The sequence below is a fragment of the Ambystoma mexicanum genome, chromosome 3q, assembly GCF_040938575.1.
Source record: "Ambystoma mexicanum isolate Mex_15411 chromosome 3q, UKY_AmexF1_1, whole genome shotgun sequence".
Taxonomy (NCBI): Eukaryota; Metazoa; Chordata; class Amphibia; order Caudata; family Ambystomatidae; genus Ambystoma; species Ambystoma mexicanum.
In genome coordinates this window covers 31,094,645-31,119,087 of record NC_090926.1, presented here as the reverse complement: position 1 = coordinate 31,119,087, position 24,443 = coordinate 31,094,645, and the positions used below count along the sequence as shown (strand labels likewise).

The 24,443-nt window shown below is 46.7% G+C and overlaps 1 protein-coding gene across 1 annotated transcript in view; it reads right to left on the bottom strand.

The window, feature by feature from the left end:
- PLA2G6 (phospholipase A2 group VI) overlaps positions 1-24,443 on the bottom strand; it is an 840,871-nt gene that overhangs the window by 180,726 nt on the left and 635,702 nt on the right. The window contains exon 12 of the mRNA XM_069652989.1: positions 1,236-1,386. Coding sequence (XP_069509090.1) covers positions 1,236-1,386 — 151 coding nt within the window. The remainder of the gene's footprint in view (positions 1-1,235; positions 1,387-24,443) is intronic.

Here is a 24,443-nt window from a genome sequence, read left to right as displayed (position 1 = left end):
GCCCTCTGCAGGGCCTCATGTCCTTCCCCAGTAAACCCCCCATGTCATCGGAGTATGAGGTTCCGAATGCGGTCAATCAAATCTAAGACCTGCAGGCTAGCATGCCCTGACAAGAAAAGAGTGTGACTTACCTCATTAGACTTCTACTCAATTAAGTTGCAGATTTCCGATGGCACTTACACTGGAACCCACAGAGACAAAGTCCCCGGAGGTGGAGGGCACAGACACATAAGCCGGGCAGTGGAAATGAAGTGAGGAAGTGCCTCCTCCATTAAAAGGCTAAGGGGGCCAGCCAAATGGCATATTTCCTTGGCACCAATGTGTGCATGGAGGTGACAGGACTAAGACAATGGGGGACACTAGACTGCCGGGCGCCTGGATCCGGGGGAAGGGGCATGGCAGGCAACACTTAGCTGACACTGGCACACATGTCCCCACAACAAAAGAGACCAAAGGACGGCCACCAACTGGACTGGTTGGGGCCACTGGTCTCACAATTAGCACACCAGGTGTCTCTCTGCCCTCAGGCTAATTGTTGCCCATAAGAAGCGGACGCAAAAGCACCTTCTGCATATTTCTCTCCCAGCTCGGCGAAGCAGCAGAAGGAAGTGCACGCGAATTGCAGGAAAAACCCACCCTACCCGCCCACAATGGCCAAGGAAGGGCTTCAATACCTGGACAATATCACATGAAAATGCATCAACTTAAAATGGATTTCACAGCTCATTGCTGTCACAACAGTTGTAAGCTATAGGTACAGCGGCATGGATCAGCCTTGAGTTGGCCCTACGATGGAGCAAGGCACCCGCTCACCTGATCCCATGTTTCCCAAAAGCATATCTCATGTTTTTATTATCATTTGCTTTTTATTATGAGTATTTTTGTTTAGTGCAATAAAGCTTATGACCTATGTTATCCCACCTTATCTTGTTTCTGCGGTTGTCATTACATGTGCATGCTATTTATGGTTTAGGGGTGATCGTTTTCGGCATACACCTATCTGCTTTCTTACAGTTCCCCACACTATGCCAGTTCCAGTAGATGTGCCTGTTGAGAGCAACGTGCAGGGCAGGGAATGCCCTGAGCAGACCGTTGCCCAGGCGCACCAATCAAGAGATGTTCCATAAAAACAATTGCTGTTGCTAAGCAACAGGCTCCAGTCCGAACCCCATTCTTAGGGACCCCATAAGTATGAAGCAAAGGGTAAGAGTACTAACATATGCAGCACTGCTCACCTGGGACTCTGGATATCAGTCATTTTGGTATCCTCCCCAAACTCCCGCTTCAGAAACTCCTCAAGGGGTGCCGACTCATAGGGACGTGAGCCCCGGAACACTTCATCCTTCATTCTGAAGTAAAGACAGCGTAGGTAATCCATGGACTTGCCTGGGGATGGGAACAGTATGTGTGAGAGAGGGACAGTGAAAGATATCAAAAGAGGATAATAGTGGGAGGACAGACACAGAGAAAGTGGGAAGAGACCACTGGAGAGATTGAGAAAAAGAAAGAAAATGAGAAAGTGGGGACAAGGTCCAGGGAATGGGCAAAGACAGTGGTACAAGCACACAATAGGTCCATAAAAAGAGGGAAGAAACTTCACAGGGGGGAGAAGTCGAGATAAAGAGGGAGGCAACTTCAAGGATGGAGAAGAGTCCACAGAGAGTGGAAGTCTGTGGGAGGGAGCTATAGAAAGGGTGGGGGCTACAGAGAAGAGGAAGGGGTTTACAATGAGAAAGAGTAGAAAGAGAAACATGAGGCTACAGGGAGAGACAAACATAGAGGGGGGCTACACGAAGAGAGAGAGAAAAAGAGAGAGCAAATAAGAAAACAGAGAGAAAAAATAGAGATAAGAAAGGGAGCGAGAGAAAGGACCAGATAGAGAATGACCTACAGCCATTCATGGAAACTTCACTGTTATGCTCCAAGTAAGGGATTTTAGTCTGAGCGATATTAGCAATGTTATTAAAAAAATACACATTCCAAAACAGTACACATATGCTTCCAGAAAAAGTGCCAAATGTCTCTAATTATAAAGGGGACTTTTTATTTAAAAGTTGCTTACACATATGAGTAAACTAATGTTTCAGGCCAAAAAGCAATTCTTCTGGACTCTAAAAATGTATTTCAACATAATTCTACATAGTTGCGGCAAAGTAGTGCTTTGTTCTCATTATAGAGAAAACAGAGCACCACTTTGCCATAACTATAAAGAACAAGTTGAAATTATTGATTCTGGAGGTACTGCCAATTAGCATGAAACACTTGTGTCAACTGCTTTACAAGCAAATGAGTAAAACGTTACCTCTAATAATTGGTTCCATGTGATAATTCCGCCGCAAAAATATCGTGATACAAAAATATTGCCATATTTTTCTGGCGAAATTCACAACGGCCCCTGCGGGGGACACCCCTGCATCATTTTTTAACGTGCGGGGGACACCCCGCAAACCCCGCTCCCACATAATATCCCCAATAAAAATATCGCCTATGGCGAACCAAACGGCCATATTTACGGCGATATTTTTGTTGGGGATATTAATGCCTGATACCTAATAATTAGACATTTGAGGATTTTTCGGAACACAAACCAAATATATGACAGATTATGCGCATGTCATGCAGGATACTACATTATTACTTTCAACTCATGGTGAAGGGGAATTCACACGATAACATCAGCACAAGAAATACTTTTGTTCTGCAGACTTGTGATTAGCAAATATATATTTGCCTTTGGTTCATCGTCTCATCTTTGTGAATGGGTCAGAGTGGGTTTCCTTGGCCCAGCATGCATGGATGGGTCATATTTGATGTAATAACAGCCTGCTTCTGCTTATAGAGGAACATTGTTTGAGGTGGGGTCAGGGTATAGAACCTCCCCCTAAGACTGTGCTCATGCAGGTCTATGAATTCACCCACATACTGACCAATGTAATTTTAAGGAAACACCAAAGGTTACCAAGCATGTACACATAAAGGCAGGTACCTAGAGAGAAAGTGTGATAGAAGGGTAGGGTCCTACAGAGAGATGTGTGGGTCTAAAGAAGACAGAAAAGAAACAAAGATAGAAAGGAGCCCAGACACTGAAGTCGAGGTAGAGGCCAACAGAGAGCACAAGGTGCCTCTGCAGACAGCAGCGCACAGATAGTAAAAGTGTGGAGAAAGATAGGATTGGGAACTCCAGATTGAACCGGATGCCTAACATGGGATGGGGAGACTAAAGATGGGGGGGCCTAAACAGTGGGGGACCCAGGGAGAGAAAGACAGTAAGTGAGAGAGTTTGTGAGAGACAAAGAAAGAGAAAAGAGTGAGAGAAGAACAAATGGCTTACTCCTGGTAATATTCTTTCTGATGGATGTTCCTCCCACGTATTCCTCATCTTTGGTATTCTCCGATATTCAGCTTTTAGCTTCAGAAATCTTTCTCAGCAGAGTGGGCAGTGCGTCAGCGACTCAATGTCCTCTTGGCAGCTTCTATCACACTCCCGACTATGACGTTGACACTGGTATAAGTGCCTCAGTTCCATTTTCCCCCCTCTCTATGCACAGCCATCTCAAAGGTTCTCGAAGGTTCTCAGCAACCCAGACATTGAAAGAGAGGAAGTTTGAAGAAAATGTAAATCTTGCCCAAAGATAGAGGGGTAGGTTAGGAGGGCGATAAGGAATACGTGGGAGGAACATCCATCAGAAAGAGCATGACCAGGGGCAAGTCATTTGTTCTTCTAATGGATCGTGTACTCCCACGTATTGCTCATCTTTTATAGAGTCCCATAACAGTATATAAAATGGAGGTGGGAAAGGAGAATTTATTTTTGATTTATGCTGTGTAGAACATCCTTTCCAAACTTCGCCTTCTGACCCGATTCCGAATCCAGGCAGTAACGCTTGGTAAAGGAAAGATGTGAAGACCAAGTTGCATTACTACAAACTTCCTGCACCAGTACTCCCCTTTGAAGAGAAAAAGAAGCAGCAACTCCTCTAGTGAAATGTGTCCTCAAATCAGTAGGAACGTCCTTGCCCGCTAAATTGCACTCGGTGATACATAAAATAATCCAAGGGGATAAGGTCTGTTTGGTAACAGCCTGCCCCAGCCTGTGACCAGCATACCCAACAAAGAGCTGGTCAACTTGTCTGATCTTAGCAAACCTAGTTATGTATTAACTCAACGCCCTTTTGGGATCGCAGTGTAACCTCTGTTCCTCCTTAGAAGGATGAGGAGGTGGATAAAAAGTAGGCAGAACAATCTTCTATGGAAGGTGAATTTCAGAAACCACATAATGCAGAAAAGAGAGGCAAACCCTCAACAACACTATTTCCTTGAAAAAGGCCCTAAAAGGAGTTTTGCTGGGCAAATCCGGAAGCTCACGTACTCTGCAGGCTGACGTCATCGCTGTCAAAAAGACAGTCTTAAGAGTCAACATCCTTAAAGGACACGTATGCTGAGGTTCAAAAGGAGCTCCCATCAGGAATTTTAAAACCAGATTAAGATCCCAAACAGGGACAATAAATGAAACAGGATGGAACATGGTTGTAAGTCCCCTGAAGAACTGGATGACAATGGGAACTTTAAAAAAAGAACCCTGTTCCGGTGAGTGCTTAAAGATGGATAACGCCGCCAGATATCCCTTTACAGTAGAAACCTGCAGGCCTTGATGGGCTAAATGCTGTAAAAAGGACAGCACAGAAGGTGTATCACCACCAGCTGCAAAACGTATTCTAGTGGCAGCAGTACAGAGCTTTAGTTGCTGGTCTTCTGGCCGTAAGCAACACCTCCATTGCTTCTTCCGGGTGGTCCCATTCTCATGATCTTAACCTTTCAGAAACCAGGAGTGAAGTTTCAGGGTTCTGATTTCTGGGTGAAGAACGCAACCTCCCTCCTGAGTGAGAAGGTCTGCTCTTTGAGGAAGACGAATCGGAGGGCAGATAGACATGCCAGCAAGGTCTGGGTAGGACGTCCTCCAGGTCAAATCCAGAGCAATCAGGATCATAGATTTCCCGAACTTCCTTCACCGCTTTATGACATGAGGAATGACAGGGACCGGTGGGAACGTGTTCAGAAGTGGAAATTCCCATTCCACCATGAACGCATCCCTAAGAGCTCCACTCTGAGGAAATTCCCTGGAGCAGAACAGGTTGCATTTCCTGTTGACAATGGAAGCCAACAGATCCACTTGAGGGGTTCCTGAGAGGACGAAGTTCTCTACAAGGGCTTCCTGACCTAACTCTCACTCATGGGAGACTGTGCTTTACCTGCTCAGAGCATCCACCGCTGTGTTCTCCTCTACAGCTAGGTGAACGGCCGATAGAGGGACGTTCCTCTCCTGCACAGAGATCAGAAAGGCCATCAATACTAGTCCGATTGCCCTCAGCTCCAAAAGGTTGATGTGTAGTTTGGACTCAGATGGAGACCAACCACTACTGATTGTCAGATCGTTCATATGAGCTCTGCAACCTGTGAGGAAGGCATCCGTAACTACTGTAATCTCCAGCCATGGTTGCCAAGAAGGCTCTCCCTTCAGCACCTTCTCTTGCCAGGCCCACCACAGGCGATTCGGTGTGACCTTGTTTGGGACCTGAAGAAGGTCTGTCATGCTGCCTGAGAATTGTGATCATTGCTATTTTAGGACCCACTGAAGAGATCGCAACCTCAGAAAATGGCTGGTAGACGTTGGCCATTTTGAAACTTCATGACCATCTGCACAATGTAATGACCACTGACCTCCGGTGGCGAAGCTTTCCCCATGGAAACATCCAGGATTGCTTCAATAAACTGAAGATTTTGGAAAGGTATCATGTGGGACTCCTTAAAATTGAGGGAGAAGCCAAGCTTGTGGAGGAAGTTGCAATTGACGCTAAGATGTTCCAGAACCTGTTTGGGAGAACAAGCTCTGATCAGCCAATTATATAGGTAGGGGTAGACATGAATCTCTCCCCTCCTTAGACTTGCTGTCACCACTGCCATCAACTTGGCAAAGACCCTCGGACGGAGGTGAGCCCGAATGACAGAACCCGAAATTTAAAAAGAAAGCTGCCAATGGCGAACCTCAGGTACTTCCTGTGCTTGGGATGTATGGGCACATGGAAGTAAGCATCCTGAAGATCGAGTGGAGCTGAACGGTCTGAAGTATTAACCATCTTGAAGGTGTCCTTCATGAAGAACTTGTTCAAGCATCTCAAGTCCAAGATGAGTCTCAGTCCCCCGTCCTTTTTGGGAATTCGAAAGTAAGGGGAGAACCAGCCTTGGTTCCTCTCCACTGCAGGTACCCATTCCATTGCACCTTTTTTCAACAGACTGATAATCTCCTGTAAGAGGAGCAGATCCTGATTCCTAAAGGATTGACTCCCTGGTAAGGGATCCGGAGGCCTTTTTGGGAATGGGAGGCAGTAACCCTGTGCTACAGTTTGTAGAGCCCAAGCATCGTAAGTAATGCTTCGCCATTCTTCCATAAGCTGTGTTAATGTGCCCCCCACTGCTGTCCTCTGGACAAAGGCCTCAGAGAGGTTTTGGTAATGCAGATATTGCAGATGGCAAAGAGCCTGTGGCTTTGATAGTGGGCTTACCCCCACGTCCTCGTGCAGCACAATGAATTCTCCTCTGACCCCTTTGTGATCTTTGGCCTTTTGTCCTTCCAACAGACTAATAGTAACGAAAAGAATGACCCCTCCAACTGTGGGAGGTTACTCAAGCTGACGTATTGCTGCACTCAACGACTTAGCCACTGTCTTAGAAGACTGAAGCTTTTCCAAGCTCTCATCAGCCTTTGAGTCAAAAAGTTGGGAGCCATCAAAGGGTATATCCAGAAGTCTTGCTTGAACAGCTGGAGCAATCCAGACCTATGCAACAAAACAAATCTTTTGTGAGACACTGCTTGCTGCCATTGCCCGACTGACACTATCTACCGAGACCAAACCAGACTGTAATGACTGGCACATCGCTTCCTTGCCATCCTTATGATGTTCAGGAAACCTTCCCTTTTCTCACCTTCAGGTATGCGATTTGCAGCCCTCGCTGCAACCTTCCATAAAGTAAATGTGTACTTTGCTAAAGCACATGTGGCAGTAATGGATTTTCTAGTCATGCCGCTTGCTGAAAACACCCTCTTCCTCAAGGCGTCAAATTTCATGTCATCCCTATCCCGAGGGATTGTAGGGTAAGCAGCTGCCCTAGAGGTAAAAGGAGCAGTCTGGACTACTAGACTTTCAGGAGTAGGGTATTTTAATAAAAAATCAGGATTCACAGCATAGGGCCTGTACTTCCTTGTGAAGTCTTTATTAACAGCCGGGTAGTGTCCTGTTTCTTCCAATTTTTCAGCACTGTGTTCTTCAGGGCTGTATGGAACGGTAGGACAGGTTCCTTTGGAGGACTGTTATCCAATATTTCTGTCAGGTCATCCTGTTCATATACGGCAAGAGATATACTGTTACCTTACCCACAACTGACCTGTGGAAAGCATCTGCATGTGTAGAAGGATCTAGGTGGGCCAAATCAAGCTCAGGAGAGGTATCCATCCCACTGGCATCCTTGAAGGAATCTACAAGGTGCTGTAAACTGGACTCTTCAGAGATTAACTCCTCAGAGACATTGGGAGTTCCAAATTCCAGGGTAAATGGAGGGCTATCTGTAGCTCCCTCTTTCTCCTCAAAAATTTAACCTATGGACTTAAGACGTCTATAATCCTTCAACAACTCAGTTGAAAATGTTGATGGCTTTGACTTTGACAGTTTCAGCATGGAAGGAATCGACACGACTGCCTTCAAAGGAGTGGAAGGGTGGAGGCTTAGGCTTCGGTACGTCTCAAGACTTCGAGACTTGTGACGCTTCTTGAAGAAGCTTTGCTTTCTGGCCCGGCCTTGTTGGCGTAGGTGTGCAAGCAGAAGCCTCAACTGACCTCCTGTCAGCCTTATGAGGCGTGATGTCGGCCTTATGAGGCGCAATAGGGTCTGAAGTCTTCTTCAGCTCTTTTGAAGGGGCCGCTTTCTCAAACATCATCATTTGGAGGCAAAAAGCCAACTTACCTGGGAAGCCTACCTGTTTTGTATTGGGTGAGGACTCCAAAGAAGAAGAGCAGGATCTACAACTCCTCTTCTTCAACTTTTTATGGGAGGTCGACAATGATGAATGTCGAGCACCCATTCTCGAACAAGAACGCTTACTATGTTTTGAGCGCTTTTTCTTTCACAGAGGATGGAAAGCCTATTAAGCTTCTTTTGTTGGAAGACCGCTTCTTGGATGGAGTAATTGAAGGGGACTTAAATGGGGACTAACCAGGACGAGCTCTCCCTTCCTCTCTTTCAAGGCCTTAACTGTCATTGACTGACAAGAGCCACAATCATCGACCTTGTGATCGGTGCCAAGACATCAAAAACATATCCGATGTGGATCGGTGATAGACATCTTCGACCTGCAATCGGTACATCTTTTAAATCTGGTCTTCGGTGTAGACATCTTCGAAGATAGGATAAATACAATACCAAAAAAAAAAATCAGTGAGGCGATTTTTAACAGTTTCGAAGCATGCTGAGCATGCATAAAAACATAACTGAAGCAATGGGCGCAGTGCAGGCTACTTATACCAGTTTCAATGTCATAGTCGGGATTGCGATGGAAGCTGCCGAGGGACATTGAGTCGACGACACACAGCGCCCTCTGCCGAGAAAAATGTCCAAAGCTGCAATCAGGATATCGGAGAAAATCAAAGATGAAGAATACGTGGGAGGACACAATCATTAGAAGTAGGTGTTTTTGTGTGTATGTCTATATGTGTGTGTGTGTGTGTGTACACAGCAGGAAAAGAGCTACCTAAAGGAAAGTGCAGGGCCCATATGAAAGGGAGGATGGACCACCTGAGAGGGAGTGATCACCTGAAACAGGGAAGGGCCCACTGTTAGAGGAGGGGCCTACAGAGAGTAGATATTCACTCTAGCGACTGCTGTACCCTTAGTCCATAGTCAACCAGAAGAGGACACAACTGGAGAACGCTACACAGTAGCTTCAACTAAAATGTATTCCGGTCCATGCCCCTTTAAGGGATTCACTCTTAAAAACTACTGGCTCCAGGCCCGGGCATGACATCAGAAAAGCTCTTAAATCATTTCTATATATTTAATTACCTAGACTCTAAAGGACTTGTTTCCATCTTGCATGATGATTTTCTTGAAAAGAATGGATTTGTTAGAATTTTGCACTTTAACAGTTTGCAAAACTGTTAATAAATGTACATTTTATGAATAAAGGTGTCACTTGAGTCTTAAAAAAAAAAGAAAAGCTCTTTTTTGGAAATGAAGGAAGAGTCATATGAAAGAAAGGGAACTATGGAGTACATCATTATGTATAGGCCCTACATTTAGACTTTTTTCTATGGCCAGTATGGCTAGTCCATAATCCACATAGCTATTGCAGAGTTAGATAGGGACTGGCCCCTCAAAAACGCCCCACATGCAATAACCAGTTGCAAAGCCTCCTTTGATTCTTTGGTTTTGGTAACGTAATAAATAAGGCACCTTTTGATATCTAAGGGGTGGAGCAATCCCACTGCTGTCATAGCAGTATCTTTGAAAAACTGGCAAATCATTGTCTTGGTTAATCTGGAATCAAGGATGTTTTTGAAGATGAACTTCCTCACGAAACCTGACAAATGGAACAGATGCCTGAATTTCACTCAGCCTTTGTGCTGATGTTATTGCAATCAGAAAAGCGGTTTTCCAAGTGATATATTTCAAAGTCCACCGAATGCATCCGTTCAAATGCTGCAAATATGACCCTGGTGAGTACCATATACTGGTGGCTTAGCTGGCGGAACACGCAGAGTAAACACCTCAAAAAGCCCTTTATTTGAAGATAGGAGAATAGAGCATATTGCTTTTGTTTCATTTGACATCTTGGAAACCACTGTGCTGGGAAAGATTCTTCTTTTTGCTGCTTTCCCTCCATAGACAGCAAAAAGACACCCTAACTTTTGCTATTGTTTTGAACCTTTTCTGACTTTTTTTGTTATTTGTTTTTATTGGATTTTGTTTCAAACAAGGTCACAGCAATTTACAGGCAATCAACCAAAAATTAGACTTATATCTTTGTCAAGCATATTCAAAACAATTGTAATCCAGATTTGCATTTCAACATTAATCTCATGAGTTTTCCATCCTTAGTTTGTACCCATTTGCATGACCATATACAATTGCACATCTCCCCCTCTTTCCCACCCTGCCTCCGTCCCTGTTCCCCCCAAGACTCTATTTACATCTGCTGAGGGTTGTGTTGCCTTGCATTTGGTGGGTTGCTTGGTAGGCTTTGGGGACCACCTTGTTGGGGAGCTTATCATGCTACATCTCTTTCTTGAGTTGCGTGTTCTGTTAGTGTCTTTTTACAGCGTGGGATTATGGGGTTGGCTAGTCGTCATATGTTAGAGTATTGTTCCTGGCATGTACTTATTAAGGCACTCCATCCACATGGTTTTGCATTGTGTGGATTTCTCATGTAGGGATGATGTTATCTTTTCTATGGTGCATATATGGGATACTACGTTGACCCATTCATTCTCGGTTGGGACTGTGGTGGATTTCCATTTTGTGGCTAACAGAGCCCTTGCAGCTAATAGCAGCTGCGCAGCTAGGTCTTTGACCCTCCTCCACTCGTCCTCAATTTTTTCAAATGCAAACAAGACGAGATAGGGGTCTGCTGTCCTCTGAATCCCATCTAGGTCCCTAATCCACCACATGACTTCGTCCCAATATACTTTAATTCGGGGCAACCCCACCACATGTGCCAATAGTCAGCCGAGGATCCACATCCTCGCCAACACAGTGGACTGGATGATTGGTACATTTTGGAGAGTCTGTGCGGATCATATTGCCATCTGTTTAATAGTTTAATTGCGTGTAGTTTGTATTGGCATGAGATCGAGGCTCTAGGTGCTGCTCGACATATCTTTTCCCATGTCTCTGGGTCAATATTTTCCCCTATATCTCTCTCCCATTTTAGTCTGAGGGGTTCTGTTGTACTCTTTCCTGCTTCTATCAGTGTTTTGTACAGGACCGAGATCAGTCCCTTCGTTTCCGTCCTAGAGTTTAATAGGGTTTCCAAAGGAGCGAGTTCTCTTCCTAGTTTATCTTTCCATTCAGGTTTCGTCAGGACACCTTTGATCTGCAGGAAGTGCAATGCGGACAGTACGCCTATTCCCAACGCTTCCTCCAATTCAGGGAGCGTGATAAATTAGTCTTTTTTCAGGAGCTGTCCTACCCTTTCTAAGCCCGCTTCATACCAGGATTGGAATCTTTCTACATTGGGAATCTGGTCATTAATGCCGGGGGATCATAGGTGACTCAGTGGTGATGGCCATGTGGTGATGTTCTTCATTTCCGTGCCTTCTCGCCATATTTCCCATATGGCTTTGAACATCGGGTGTGCTTTTGATCTCCTCAACACTCTCCTCCTAGGGCACCATAGCCACTCAGAGACCGTCGCTGGGGACAAATAGCTTTTCTGACTTTTAACAGTAAGAAAAGCCTTTTTTCCTCCACTTACCTTGCTAAACTCATCTGTTTTGAGGCACTGATCAGCAGACTATCGCTATGAGTGTAGGAGGACACTATTCTCCATACTAAAGTTCTTTATTTTTCCTGCACACCTCACCTTATTACTTTGTGTCCCAGTAACTTTGTTTTTTGGTAACTTTATGTTTACTTGCATGATGTGTCAAGTATGAGCTGGTGGCAACAAACACTTTTATAGTGTTTTCTTTTTGATAGTCTTGTGCACTTTAGCATTTTACTGCTTAATGCCAACTACAGTACCATACACTCTAAAATGGCCGTGCCACAAGATTTCCGCCAGTTCTTTGGCCATTCTTTTGACCTTCTTCCTGCTCTAGAGTGGCCAGACTTTCCATATATATGGTAAGCCCTTTCCAGAGGGAAAATTCCAGCTTTCGTGGGCAAAGACGCAGTCTGTGTGTATGAGCGGATGTTGGGGGCTGACTCTATGGAGACCCAGTCCACATCCAAATCAGGTGTGTCTGTTGCTGGGCAGATACAGTGGGCAGAGACAGTCAGGATTGGACAACCCATGCCTGTTTAAGTGGGGTAGATCCTTGCCATTGGTGGGCTGAGGGCAACTCCAGCCTGGATCCTGGATAAAAGGGAGACTCCTGCAACCATTCCTGGGATCATTGTTGAAGCCAAGACCCCTACAAATCAGAGCAGCTCACTGAATATCGGAACTAGTAATTGGAAGATAGCCAGCAGCTCTTTCTTTACTTTCCGGGCAAAGCCCTGTCTCTCTGCAGATCTGAAGACCTTCATCAGTACTCCGACCCCTTGATCAGTAGCAACAAATAGTCACAACCTCTGCGCAAAGATCCAGTCACCATAGGTGTTCGAAACAGATCTGGACTCATCCTACGGGTTGGCCAGACGTCCTTCTGGGCTATTTCGCTGCAAAGGTCCCCGTCCCAGTTGAGTCTCAGATCCTCATCCTATGGAACAAGAAGTTGATGTTGCTGCTCTCCACCACAAAGAGGGGCCTTGCAGGGTCTTGACAGACCTTTGGACCCTTCATATGGTCTCTGTGCGCTCTCCTTTCTCTTCTTCACCCATTAATGGTGGCACCCGGTGGGAGGCCCTCCTGGACCCCTTCCAGTCCTCTGAGGTGATCATTAATGTCTACCTTAATGGCACTGTCCTGGTCCAGGTCCCTCAGGCCAATCTTCTCCTCTTTGATAGACGCTTCCCGCGCTTCATCAACTTCCTTCCTGCTCCTGCTGTGCCCTCTCTCTCCTCTCTGGCTTCGTTGCCTTCCACCTCTGCCTCCTCCTTGACTACCTTGCCCTCTCCTCCTTCCTCTTCTTTTCCCCCTCGGGCTGCTTTTACACCTCTGCAGGGCATACCTCTGATTTGTACCCCTCGCCCGAAGTCTTTCAAGGCTGGCAACCTTCTGCATATTGCCACTCTCAACTCTCGCTCAGCTGTCAACCACTCCTCTGACATTTGCTGCCTCCTGGAAGAAGCTGACCTTGATGTCCTCGGTCTCACTGAGACATGGTTCACGGCCGGCTCTGTCACAAGCTTTGACACTCTCCTCCCTGACGGCTACAAGATACTCTCCGCGCCCAGATCCAACCGTCCTAGTGGGGGTGTAGCCCTGATCTTCCCTGAGTGGATCCCTGTCTCTGTGATTCCTGTGCAGGCCTACTCCTCCCTTGAATGCCTAGTCTGTAGGCTTTCTCTTTCTCCTGGTCATTGTCTCACCATTGCTACTATCTTTTGGCCACCTGGTCAGAGTACCTCTTTCCTCTCTGAGTGGGCTGACCTCGCCTCCTCCCTCCTGGCCTCAACCACTCAGAGCCTCCTCCTGGGAGACCTCAACATGCACCAGGATGCCTCCTGTCCCTCCTCTGGACTCTTTCGAGACCTCTGCCACTCTCTCTCTCTTTCTATTCTTCCCTCGGGCCCAACTCACTCTGCCGGGCACACTCTTGATGTTCTCATCTCCCCGGACCTCCCCCTGTCTAACCCTCTCACCACTCCTCCCTCCTGGAGCAATCACTTTCTTCTCTCCTCCCATCTCTCCCTCTCTGCCCCACAGGCCAAGCCAGCTCCAGCACTGCCACCTACCTTCTCGGTCATCTGGCCCATGAAGCGTGTGTCAGTTGAGGCTTTCGCTGCCACTTTCTCTCCACCTGCCCCACCTCTGGCTGACTCTCATCCTGACACTGCCCTCTCCAAGCTCCACTCTGCTATCTCTGATACTCTTGATGTTCTTGCCCCTGCCATGAGGATCCGTATGAAGTCCAAAGCCAAGTGCAACTCTTGGTACTACTCTGACCTCGTCACCCTTAAACGCAAGTGCAGGGTGGCTGAGAGGAAATGGTGGGCTTCTTGCGCATCCTCTGACAAACTGGCCTGATGCCTGCTCCATAGGCAATATCGGCTCTCTGTCCGTACTAAGAAGAGAGCCCACATCCAAGCATGTGTCCCTGCAGCATCTAACAACTCGGCCAAACTCTTTAAAATCTGTAAGGAGCTGGCCAATCCTGCTGCAGTCTCTACTACTCCTGTCCCCTCCCAGGCCCTCTGCACGGCCCTGGCTTCTCATTTCATCTCTAAAACCCAGGACACCCTGTCCACCCCCTCGTCCTCTCCTTTTCTTCCAGCTTCTCTCTCCTCTACCGCCGGACCCCCCTGCAGCTGCCTCTCCTCTCTCCTGTTCCTCCTTTCCTCTGTGCTATCCTGATGAGATTTCTAGACAAGTGCGATCTATGAAAGCCTCGTTAAAACAGGTTCTTCCCTGTTTGTTCAAAACCACCAAGGACCATACTGACACCCTTGATCCTGCCCTGGCTGACTTCTGCAAACACCCCTTCGCCACTGGAGCCTTCCCCTCCCCTCTGAAGCATTCTCTTGTGCACCCCCTTCTCAAGAAACCCACTGCCGACCCCTCCTGCCCCGCTAACTTTCGCCTGATCTGTATGACCCCTTTTCTGGGAAAACTCCCGGAAAAGCTGGCCATCTCCCAGCTTAATCTTCACACCGATTCCGTCGGCTGTCTCCATGACCATCAGTCTGGTTTCAGATCAGCCAGAAGCACAGAAACTGCTCTCCTCGACATCTGTGAAGACCTGCTCTCCAACCTTGATTCTAATCTCCCCTCTGTCCTCATCCTACTCAATCTCTCTTCTGCCTTTGAGAACGGTCAACCATGCCGTCCTGCTCAACCGCCTCCGTGATAACCTGGGTATCACTGATCAGGCCCTGGCCTCCTTCCTTTCCAACCGACCCTCTTAGGTCCAACTTGGGTCCTTGCTTTCCTCTATCTCACTCTCCACTTGTGGTGTTCCTCAGGGGTCTAACCTCTTTGCCTGGCTTTTCAACCAATACTTGGCACCCCTCACCCACTGCATTGCTGCTCTCTGCTCCAACTTTCAGTGCTATGCGGATGACACTCAGCTTGTATTCAGGCTCCCCTCTGCACCCTTCACTCCCTCTCTCATCTCTGACTGTCAGTCTGCAATCCAGGAGTGGTGTGCCGCCAACACCCCCTGCCTTAATGCCAGTAAGACAGAGATCCTCTTCAACTGCACTCCTGCACCTTCCTTTCCTGTCACTCTCTGGACGGCCTACCTTGGCCCTCTCCCTGCTCCTAGCTGTGAGGCTAAGAACCTCTGGGTCATCTTCGACTCCATGCTTTCCTTTTCTCCACACATTTCAGTTATCTCTAAGAAGTCAAACTACCAACTGCACCTCCTCAGAGGTATTCTTCCTTTCCTCTCCTTCCCCCAGAGGTTCACTGTCTCTAGAGCTCTGGTTCACTCTGGGCTGGACTATTGCGATAGCTTCTTTCTAAATCTGCCGGCTACTACTCTCCGCCCTCTGCAACTCATTCAGAACAGGACTGCAAGACTTGTCCTTGACCTCAAGCCCAGGGATTGTATCTCTCACAGTGGCTGCCTTGCATTGTCCACAAGGCCTTCTGGCGCCTGGGTCCGCAATACCTTCAACTCTCCCTTCGGAAATACCTTCCTACTCGAGCTCTTCGCTCCTCCACCTCCAGCTCCCTCAGGGTCAGCCACTTATCCAAGCAACAAGATGGTGGTAGAGCTCTCTCTTCGGCTGGGGTCTCCCTCTGGAACAGGCTCCCTGCCTCTCTGAAACTTGAGGAGAACCATCCTCGGTTCCGGAAGCACTTCAAGATCCTCCTCTTTGCTTCTGCCTTCTCTCTTCCTCTCCCCTGCTGATCTCTGTTGTTTTCTGCACTGGGCAACTGGCTACACTCTGATTTCGGGCCCAGATCCCTGCCCACCCAGCTGCATAACTGCACTGCCTCCTGGCAACTCTCACACTTGGGTCTGTATCTGCAAGCCTACAGTCCCTTTAGTTGCACTTATCGACACCCGTTGTCTGCACTTAATTCTTGCACTTGTCACCTGCTGGCCACACTACCTGATGTTGTTTCGATCACATGTTCAGCACTCTCCACTCCTCCCTTTCCCCTTGCACTTTCCACCTTCCCTCTCACGTGCACTTGCGCGTTCTCAATGTCACTGGGCCTAATAAGATCATTGTTTTTGTCCTCCCTTGTACCCCTCCCTTGCCACAATGCACCCTAAAACACTTGTGTATGGGTGCATTATAAATAAAATATCATATCATAGCAGTTTCTTTGTCAACAAGGGTTGACTCCTGGCATTTTCCTTAAGTGACTATCGCTGATCGTTGCCTGTATCCCGTCCTGGCAGTCTTCTGAGGTCGTCACCACAGAAAAGGGCCTGAAGGTGGTGTATCTTGAGTCTCCAGCTGTCCAGAATCCGTTCCATCAGAGCACGGAATCGGGTACTAGCCGGAACTAATAACCTGACAATTGAAGTGACCTCTGCACCCATGACTCCTGTGATTCATCCAAAGGAGCCAAGGCACAAATTCAGAATGTCCAGTGATTTCAGGAACTCCTACAGTGGTCTCTATGTGAATCGGAGTACAAGGGGCGAGTAAACATGCTTGTTTTGCCCCCCCAAAGCAATCCCCGGTCTCCATAGGGTTCTATGGGTGTAAAGACCTACCACTACCTCTCCCCTGCCTAGCCTTGAACGGTGGTGTTCTGACCATGAGGTTCCCCTAAGATGTTTGGATTGGGGGAGGGTCGTTTAAAGACTTTCCTATTGGTTTTCTTAAACTTTGGAACACTTACAGCTACTTGTTGGCTGAAGCCACCACTTGTTTAATCTTCCTAAAGAGACTGCTAGTCAACTGAAAATACTTTTACTGGAACATATAACTTTTCTAACAAGGCAAGAACTGCTTAAGATTAGAACCTTAATTCTAAGGTTTTGTATGCTGTTTGCTAACGTCTTTATTCTAAACCTATTAGTTCTCAAAGTAGTGATTACTTACCAGGTTCTATTTATTTATGCACATTCTGTGCTACACTTTCAGTATTCTGAAAAGGAATTCTACCCGTATTTAAAGGTGAATTGTTAGTTTTCTTAGCAGAGCACGCTAAGGTGAATGTGTATATATCAGTAGTGCACGTTTTAGTGTGTTACCTACCTGTGGTTTTTCAGTGGTAAGAGTTGTCTTAGGCCTAAACAAATAACTGTATTTTTATACATTCTGCCTAACTTGTATTATTTGGAGTGATCTGTGTGTGTGCTTAACTGAACCATTCACAACTCTCATTCCCTCTAAGTCTAAGGGCCTCATCACGAGTAGGGCGGTAACCCTTAAATGCGGCGGTAACGCTATTACTACCACAATTAAGGGTTGGCCCAATCACGAGTTGGGTGGTAAATTGGAGTTTTACCTCCAGCTTTTTGCTGGAGGTAAAAATATCCACTTACCGCCTGTTTTCGGCACTATTAGTGTGGCGCTAATATCTCCATGAAGCCCCCATTGGGTCCAATAGACCCAATGGGGAATGGGGAGTTACTGCTATACTGCTAATCATGATTCAGCACTAATAGCGCCGGACCGAGTAGCGGTACGCTATTTTGCATTGGCGGTATCCCGGCGATATTACCGCTGGTATACCGCCAAGGCCGGGTTGAGGCTCTAAGCCTTGCTGTTCCGTCACACTACCCAGATACAGTTTGGCTAGACATTAGTGTTTGTCTCTGTTCAACAGAATGGGATTCAATTATACATGAATTGGTAAGCATCAAGATATTACCAGGATTATAACTCATTGAGTTTTACAAATTTACTGAGCACTTTCAATATCTCTTCTCCTCTACCTTTGTTTAACAGAAACTTAAAGTAAGTAACACATTAGAAGTGTCCTCAAAAGGCATCCTACGACAATTGCCTGCAAGAAAACACATGGCCAGATGATTGACATTTTGACTTCATGTGAGAAGTTGATGTGAAGATTTGAACCCTTAAACCATTGTAACTGATTATACCTTTTAACTTATTTTTTAGAACCCATTTGAAACTTTGAAGACACATTAAGAATATTATGTTGCTCCTGAAGAAGGCAACCTCCCGAAACTTGTAGAGCAATTTATTTTCTGTTCATACTTTATTTTGATAAATTGTTTTATTAAAAACTGATTAATTGAATGTTCATCTCTTGAAATGTCTCTAATTATTCTCTGATAACTGATTTTACAATTGAAACTTATCAACACTTGACTGCCCCTAAGGACCGTACTCAATGTGTGCAGGGGATGGGAATGTCCACCACTAAAGGAAACTTTTTCATCTCAGAATCTGTCCACAGGGCTGTTTTTGAAAATCCATTTTAACACACTGCCAGGTGAGCGATCATCACGGAATACTAACCTGATTCTATTTAATTGCATTTGGTATGGATATTATATAATATTGCGAATAACGTTAGATATGGGATGGCACCATTCAAGATCCTGCATAGAATATATTACACCCCACAAAAACTCAATGGGTAGGAGGGAAAATGAAGCATACACATGCTTTAGACTTGTACCAAGATCCGCACCTTCTGGGGAGGAGTTATCAGCACCCTGAGCAGGGTCCTTGGAGAGGAGCTAGAGGCTGACCCACTGTTATGTCTGTGTAGGGCCTCGAGTGATACTAATCTTTCATTGTATGGAAGGGCACTGGTAAGTCTGTCCCTGTCGGTAGCCAGGGAGATAAAGCTAGGCATTGAGGCTCACCTGATACCCCTCGCTGTAAAACCTATTGGTCTCCTTGGCTAGCGAAGAGTGGATACCCTTCAGCGGGTGGTGGGTTAGGGGAGCTGCAGCTGTCAGAGAGGGATGATTCGGGTCTGGAGTTCAGCCAAGGGGGGTGTGCAGATGGGAGCAAGATGTGGCCAGGATGAGGATGAATGGTTATATTATGAGTTGTTATGTTCGTCGATACAAAATAACTGCAATACAAATTATTATAAAAAGAAGAAAGTATATGCAGACTGACACTAGTAGTGCCAGTCTGCATATACTTTCCTAACATGGCACGGCATTTTTTACTTGATATTAAGGGTAATGATTAAATGTTAAATGTGATTACCTGGCTAGACTGATCTACATTCAATAGCTAGCAAAGAGGGGAGCTACTGCGGAGGGTGGAGGGGAAGGGGACCTGCAGCTTTTGGACAGGGGAGTTTGGGTCTGGGAATGAGCGGAGGAGGGTGTGCAGATAGGAGAGAGGGGCAGGTTTTGGCCAGAGGGAGGAAGAATGGGTATACTACGAGTTGTTATGTTATGTTCGTCTATACGCAAAACTGCAATAAATATTATTATAAAAAAAGAAAGTATATGCAGACTGACACTAGTAGTGCCAGTGTGCATATACTATCTTACCATGGCACAGCATTTCTTACTTGATATTAAGGGTAATTGTTATTACCTGGCTAAGCTGACCTACATTAAATGTAGGCAAGTCTAGGCATGTAATTACACTTATGTTTCCTTTACTCTGATGCACAGTAACTGTGGATAAAGTAAATAAAAGTGTTATTACGTGGCTAGACTAGCTTACATTCACTGATATGGGATGGTGCCATTCAATGTAGGCCAGTTTAGCCAGGTAATAACATTTGTTATCTTTGCGTTACCCTTGATGCTCAGTAACTGTGGATCAAGGGTAACTCTGTGGATGTTACACCTAGGTGTTAGGACAAAACCTATTCGGGAAAGTGACTTATACACCCTGGAGTAGAACAAAACCCTTTTTTCCTCTAGGTTGCAGTTACTCCACACATGTATAAGGTCCAGGGAGGAACTTAGTTCCCCTGGATCCCCCTCTGTCTCACCGGGCCTGTTCTGTCCTGTTGAACATGCACGACCCATTAAAGTCCCTCCCAACTAACAATGAATTTTCCTCAGTTTCTATAGTAAGGGGCCTCATTACGAGTCCGGCGCTAACCGAGCCGGAAAAACCGGCAGGTTACCGCCGGACTCGTATCACCATTCCGCCTCTGTGATTCCCGGAATTACCGGGGCATTACGACCCCGGTGACCCAGGAATTCCGGAGGCGGAATTGTGTAAGTCCCCATTCCCATGGGGTCCCATAGGATGCCATGGGGATGGGGACAACCGAAACACTGGTTCCGTCTATGACAGAACCAGTGTTTCCATTGCCGCCTGCAGACGGGTGGTGTTAAACCCGCCAGGTCAGACCTGGCGGGAGTGACACCTCCCGCCTGCAGGACTCTTAATCAGCAGGTCCGGAAAGAACTGTGGTGGCGGTTTTACCACCACTGTTCTTTCTGGACCGGCAGGGTCGTAATGAGGCCCAAGGTCTCTTAACTCTGCTATCATCTCATCCATCGCTGGTAGGCTGATGTGCACGTTAACAAATGTAACGTGATTCCAAGCTGGCCACCGCGCGACAAAGACGTGCGGGCGAGCGTGCATCCTTTTCAAAGATTAATCCCCTTGAGAAGGCTTCCAGACCGAGATACCCAGGATCGAGTGGCAGGCCCAGCAGCCCCCTGCCCCAAAAGCACATAAGGGTGAGAGGTACGAATGCTTTGATGGCGCGTCGGCAGAGGGCCTCTGCCCGTAATTCAGGGCGAGGCACCAGACCTTGGGACAACTAGAAGATGAGGCACCCGGGAGAAAGCCAGACGACCAAAAAAGAACAAGAGCTGGCAATGCGGCGAACCGCACATTTACATTACAGCAGGCGGCGGCTCCCAAAAGAAAGGCGACAAGAGGGGGCTAACTGCTGATAAGTAGAACAATACCACAGAGGAGGTGCACAGTGCCTGCAGCCCAGGTGCATGTGGCAAGGGAGCCACAGACTCTTGGGACACCAGCAGTGCATTTCAAATTGCAAAAATCCCTCGCACCAAGCAACCCCTTGCTGATCCCGATCAGGGAGCCTGAAAGCTGCACCTGGAGAGTCACGGACGGGAACAACAAGTAAAGCAGGTAAATGAGCTGCATTTGAATACATCATAACTTTCCCTCAACTAACTATAACTGAGCCGATTGGGACCACAGAAAGGGGATCAGTTAAACGCTTAAGGCCCTGAGGAGGCAAATGAACCATGGCAATTAACACAAGGCGTAGACAATAAGTATGGATAGCTGGTATAGGCATGTGTGCCAGTAACAGTGTATAGCATTAGTTATATAAGAAGACCGCCTTGTACTACTAGACTAAAACACATCCTTACACCAACTAGCCAGAAGGGAAATATATTGTTGGATAACACACTTGGGAATCGTGCCCGCATAAAGAGGCACGACAGATCTACCCCACACCAAGGAAGATAGATATAACCGGCAGAGATTAATAAACCAGTGGTATTCCTAGACACATGCCTAGAGGCAAGAAGAAACAACCTCAAATAGAGCAACCTCAGCCATATATGAAATAACCCACTGCGCTGGAGAAATGTTTGGTGAAACAGCCTCGGAAAATACAACAAACGTCACGGATCGCAGTACATTTGTTTCTGATCCCCCAAACTGAGGGACCAGATATGGCTGCCTCTAAGGAAGATTTCACCACTGGCTTCCAAGACTTCCAAGAGAAATATTCTGCTTCTTTTCAAACTCAGTTCACTTCCTTTACCTCAGAAATCCGGCTATCACTAAATGATTTGGGTAAGGAAATAACTGCGCTGAGAGATCCGGGAGACATCAATGAAAGGGCGGTACAGGAATTAACAGAAGAAAACAAAGAACTCAATATTGCCATAGAAGAACTTTCAAGGGCCACACAGAAATCTTGAACATCAATACGAAGATTTGGAAAACCATTCTAGACAATCTAATATACAAATCAAAAATCTTCCTGAGACAGTTACAGACTCAGAGCTAAGGGAAGTTGTTACAAAAATCTTCATGAAGTTAATCACAGAAGAGGAAGTAGTGAATGTACCGATCGATTAGGTCCATAGGACGGGGCCAAAGAGACAAGAACCAGGAGCCCGCCCCGAGATGTTTTGGTGGCGTGTGCGATGTATCCGCAAAAGGAACAAATATTGAGAACGGCATGGACAGCGGCCCCGATTATGTACAATGGTGCGGGAATTCAACTATTTCAGGACCTCTCACAAATAACTCTCAAAAACAGAGAAATATGCTCGATATAGTGAAAACCCTTCAAGCGCGCAAAAATAAATATCGATGGACCTTTCCCACTGAATGGCTTTTTACGCTAGCAATAAGACAACATTAAATGACATCTAGAGGGGTCATGGATGTCTTTGCTTCAAATAGAGGAAGACCTACCTACAGAGTCAACAGCCGGAGGAGCCACCGCCACAGGGAATACTCTAGTGGGAGATGGATCCCCACTAGAACGTTGTAGAAGAAGACCTACAGGGGCAGTAGTGGAGAATTGGAGGATCCGTCTTCCGGGTCCTTACTCCAAAGCAACAAAATGACGGTCCACTTGGAACTACACAGCAGAAAATTTACACAATGGGATTGCAGGTACATTATAACAAAGGTTGATGGAGCGTGACCTCTTAGAACACATCTGTTCTGGTAACAGATGGGGTGTTTGTCTACCCTGCACCTATCCCTAGGATAGCAGGTGCTTCACAGCCAGAGGTATTCATCCCAGGGAACAGTAAGTTCTATGTCTCATACCAGTGGACACTTGGGGCGGATGGATAAGGGAAGGAGGGGACTAGTTAGGGATTGGGTTAAGGGGGGTTTTAGGGGGTATACGGGTAGGTTTATCCGCTGTGTAAATGACAGTTTATTGTGCAGTATAAGAGAGATGACTTTGAGAAGCAAAAACATAAAGCTGAATAGTATTAATCCCTTAAATTCAAAGGTCTATCTTTAAATATATGTGGGCTTAATACTCCATTGAAACGGCGAAAGTTGGACTTACTACTGAGGCGTCACCAACCTGATTTGGTGGCGCTCCAGGAAACTCATATTCGGAAAACTGACAAGGGTAAGCTCTGCATCAGTCGATATTTGACTATCATTCAACCCAATGCGGATAGAAAGGTAGCAGGAGTCTTGATAGCAATAAGAGATGGGATTAGAGCAAAAGTAACACGTACCAAGATTCAGAAAGAAGGCAGATGAACAAGTTACTTACCAAACTGGTAACGTTCTTTCGACTGGATGTTCCTCCAACAAATTCCTCATCTATGAGATGTAATGTCTACAGCTGTGCTGCTTCTGACATTTTTTCATCAGAGGGCGCCCTTGCGTCAATGGCGTCGGGTCGATGTCCCTCAAGGGCCTCCGTCGAGGGTGACGTCATCAGATGTTATAAGTAGCACGCACGACGCCCATAGCCTCAGTTCATGTTTTTTCCCCCTCACAATGTGTGGCACACATGCCCAGAACACAGCATCGACTGCACTTATCCTTGCGGGATGTAAGCTGTAATGGCATGGGGAATTCTTGAGAGGGGTAGGCTGGGAGGGCGATGAGAAATACATTGGAGGAACATTCAATCGAAAGAACGTTACCAGTTTGGTGTTACGCTCACCTAGTCTCTGCGGGGGTCTTGGGGAACGGTTGCAGCCCTCCCTGGACTTGGCTTCCCTGGATCAGGCTTCTTCCCCTGCTCCGGTAGTGTTGACTGCACTGGTTTCTGACACTGCCCCTGAGAGAGTACGTGAGGCTGTGAGAATGCTGTGGTCGGAATGTAATTTCCCTCAAACCCTTCTTCCCAGAACGAGATGAGCATGCGTTTACCCATATAGTCTCACCTGTTTATTTATGAGGATGAGCTCTCTGTCCTGCTTCTCAACTGCAGGGGCGCCTTTAATTAACCTATTTTCTTCACTGGTCCATGTGCGTGGCAGCCCAGACCGGCTGTGGCTGATCCACTTCTAAGGTAAGGGTTTCTCAACAATGATTATTGCCCGTATCCTTTTGCAATGTCTTTTTCCGTGATTACTGTCTGTAACCCTTGTAATGTCTTTCCTTCTCTCCAATAGGTGGTGAAGGGCCCAGCAGAGTGGCAGTGTTGGAAGCGAGTCCAAATGGGGGACCAGAGAAGATTACTATGTCCGAAGTAGAAGGTAAGTTTGGTTCTAAGGTCAAGCGTGAGGAATGTGTGCGCGCGACCTTAGCGTAAAGTCTTTATGCTTTTTGTAACCTTGTTTGTCCTTTTCTAAGGCAGGGATGGCCTAGCGACGTCTGACGAGAGACAGCTATCCGAAGGCCTGCCGGAGGTTGCTGGATGGATGGATGGATTTGCAAGGATGCTGAACGAGACAAGCTTACGCGTAGCCTTGATGCCCAGAACAGGTGATGATGCGCACCGACTGCGGTGACTACTGGAATCAGGTGAGATGCGTGCTTCAGGCGATGGTTTTGCTGGAATCAGGTAAGATGCGCTTCAGGCGATGGTTTTGCTGTAATCAGGTAAGATGCGCACTTCAGGAGAAGGTTTTGCTGGAATCAGGTAAGATTCGTGCTGGAGATGATGTTGCTGGCGTCAGGTAAGCTGCTCTGGTATTGCTGAAATCAGGTAAGAGCGCTTCAAGAAGCGGTGAGCGTTACGCTAACGGCAAACGCTTGCATGCGGGCAGGGCAGGC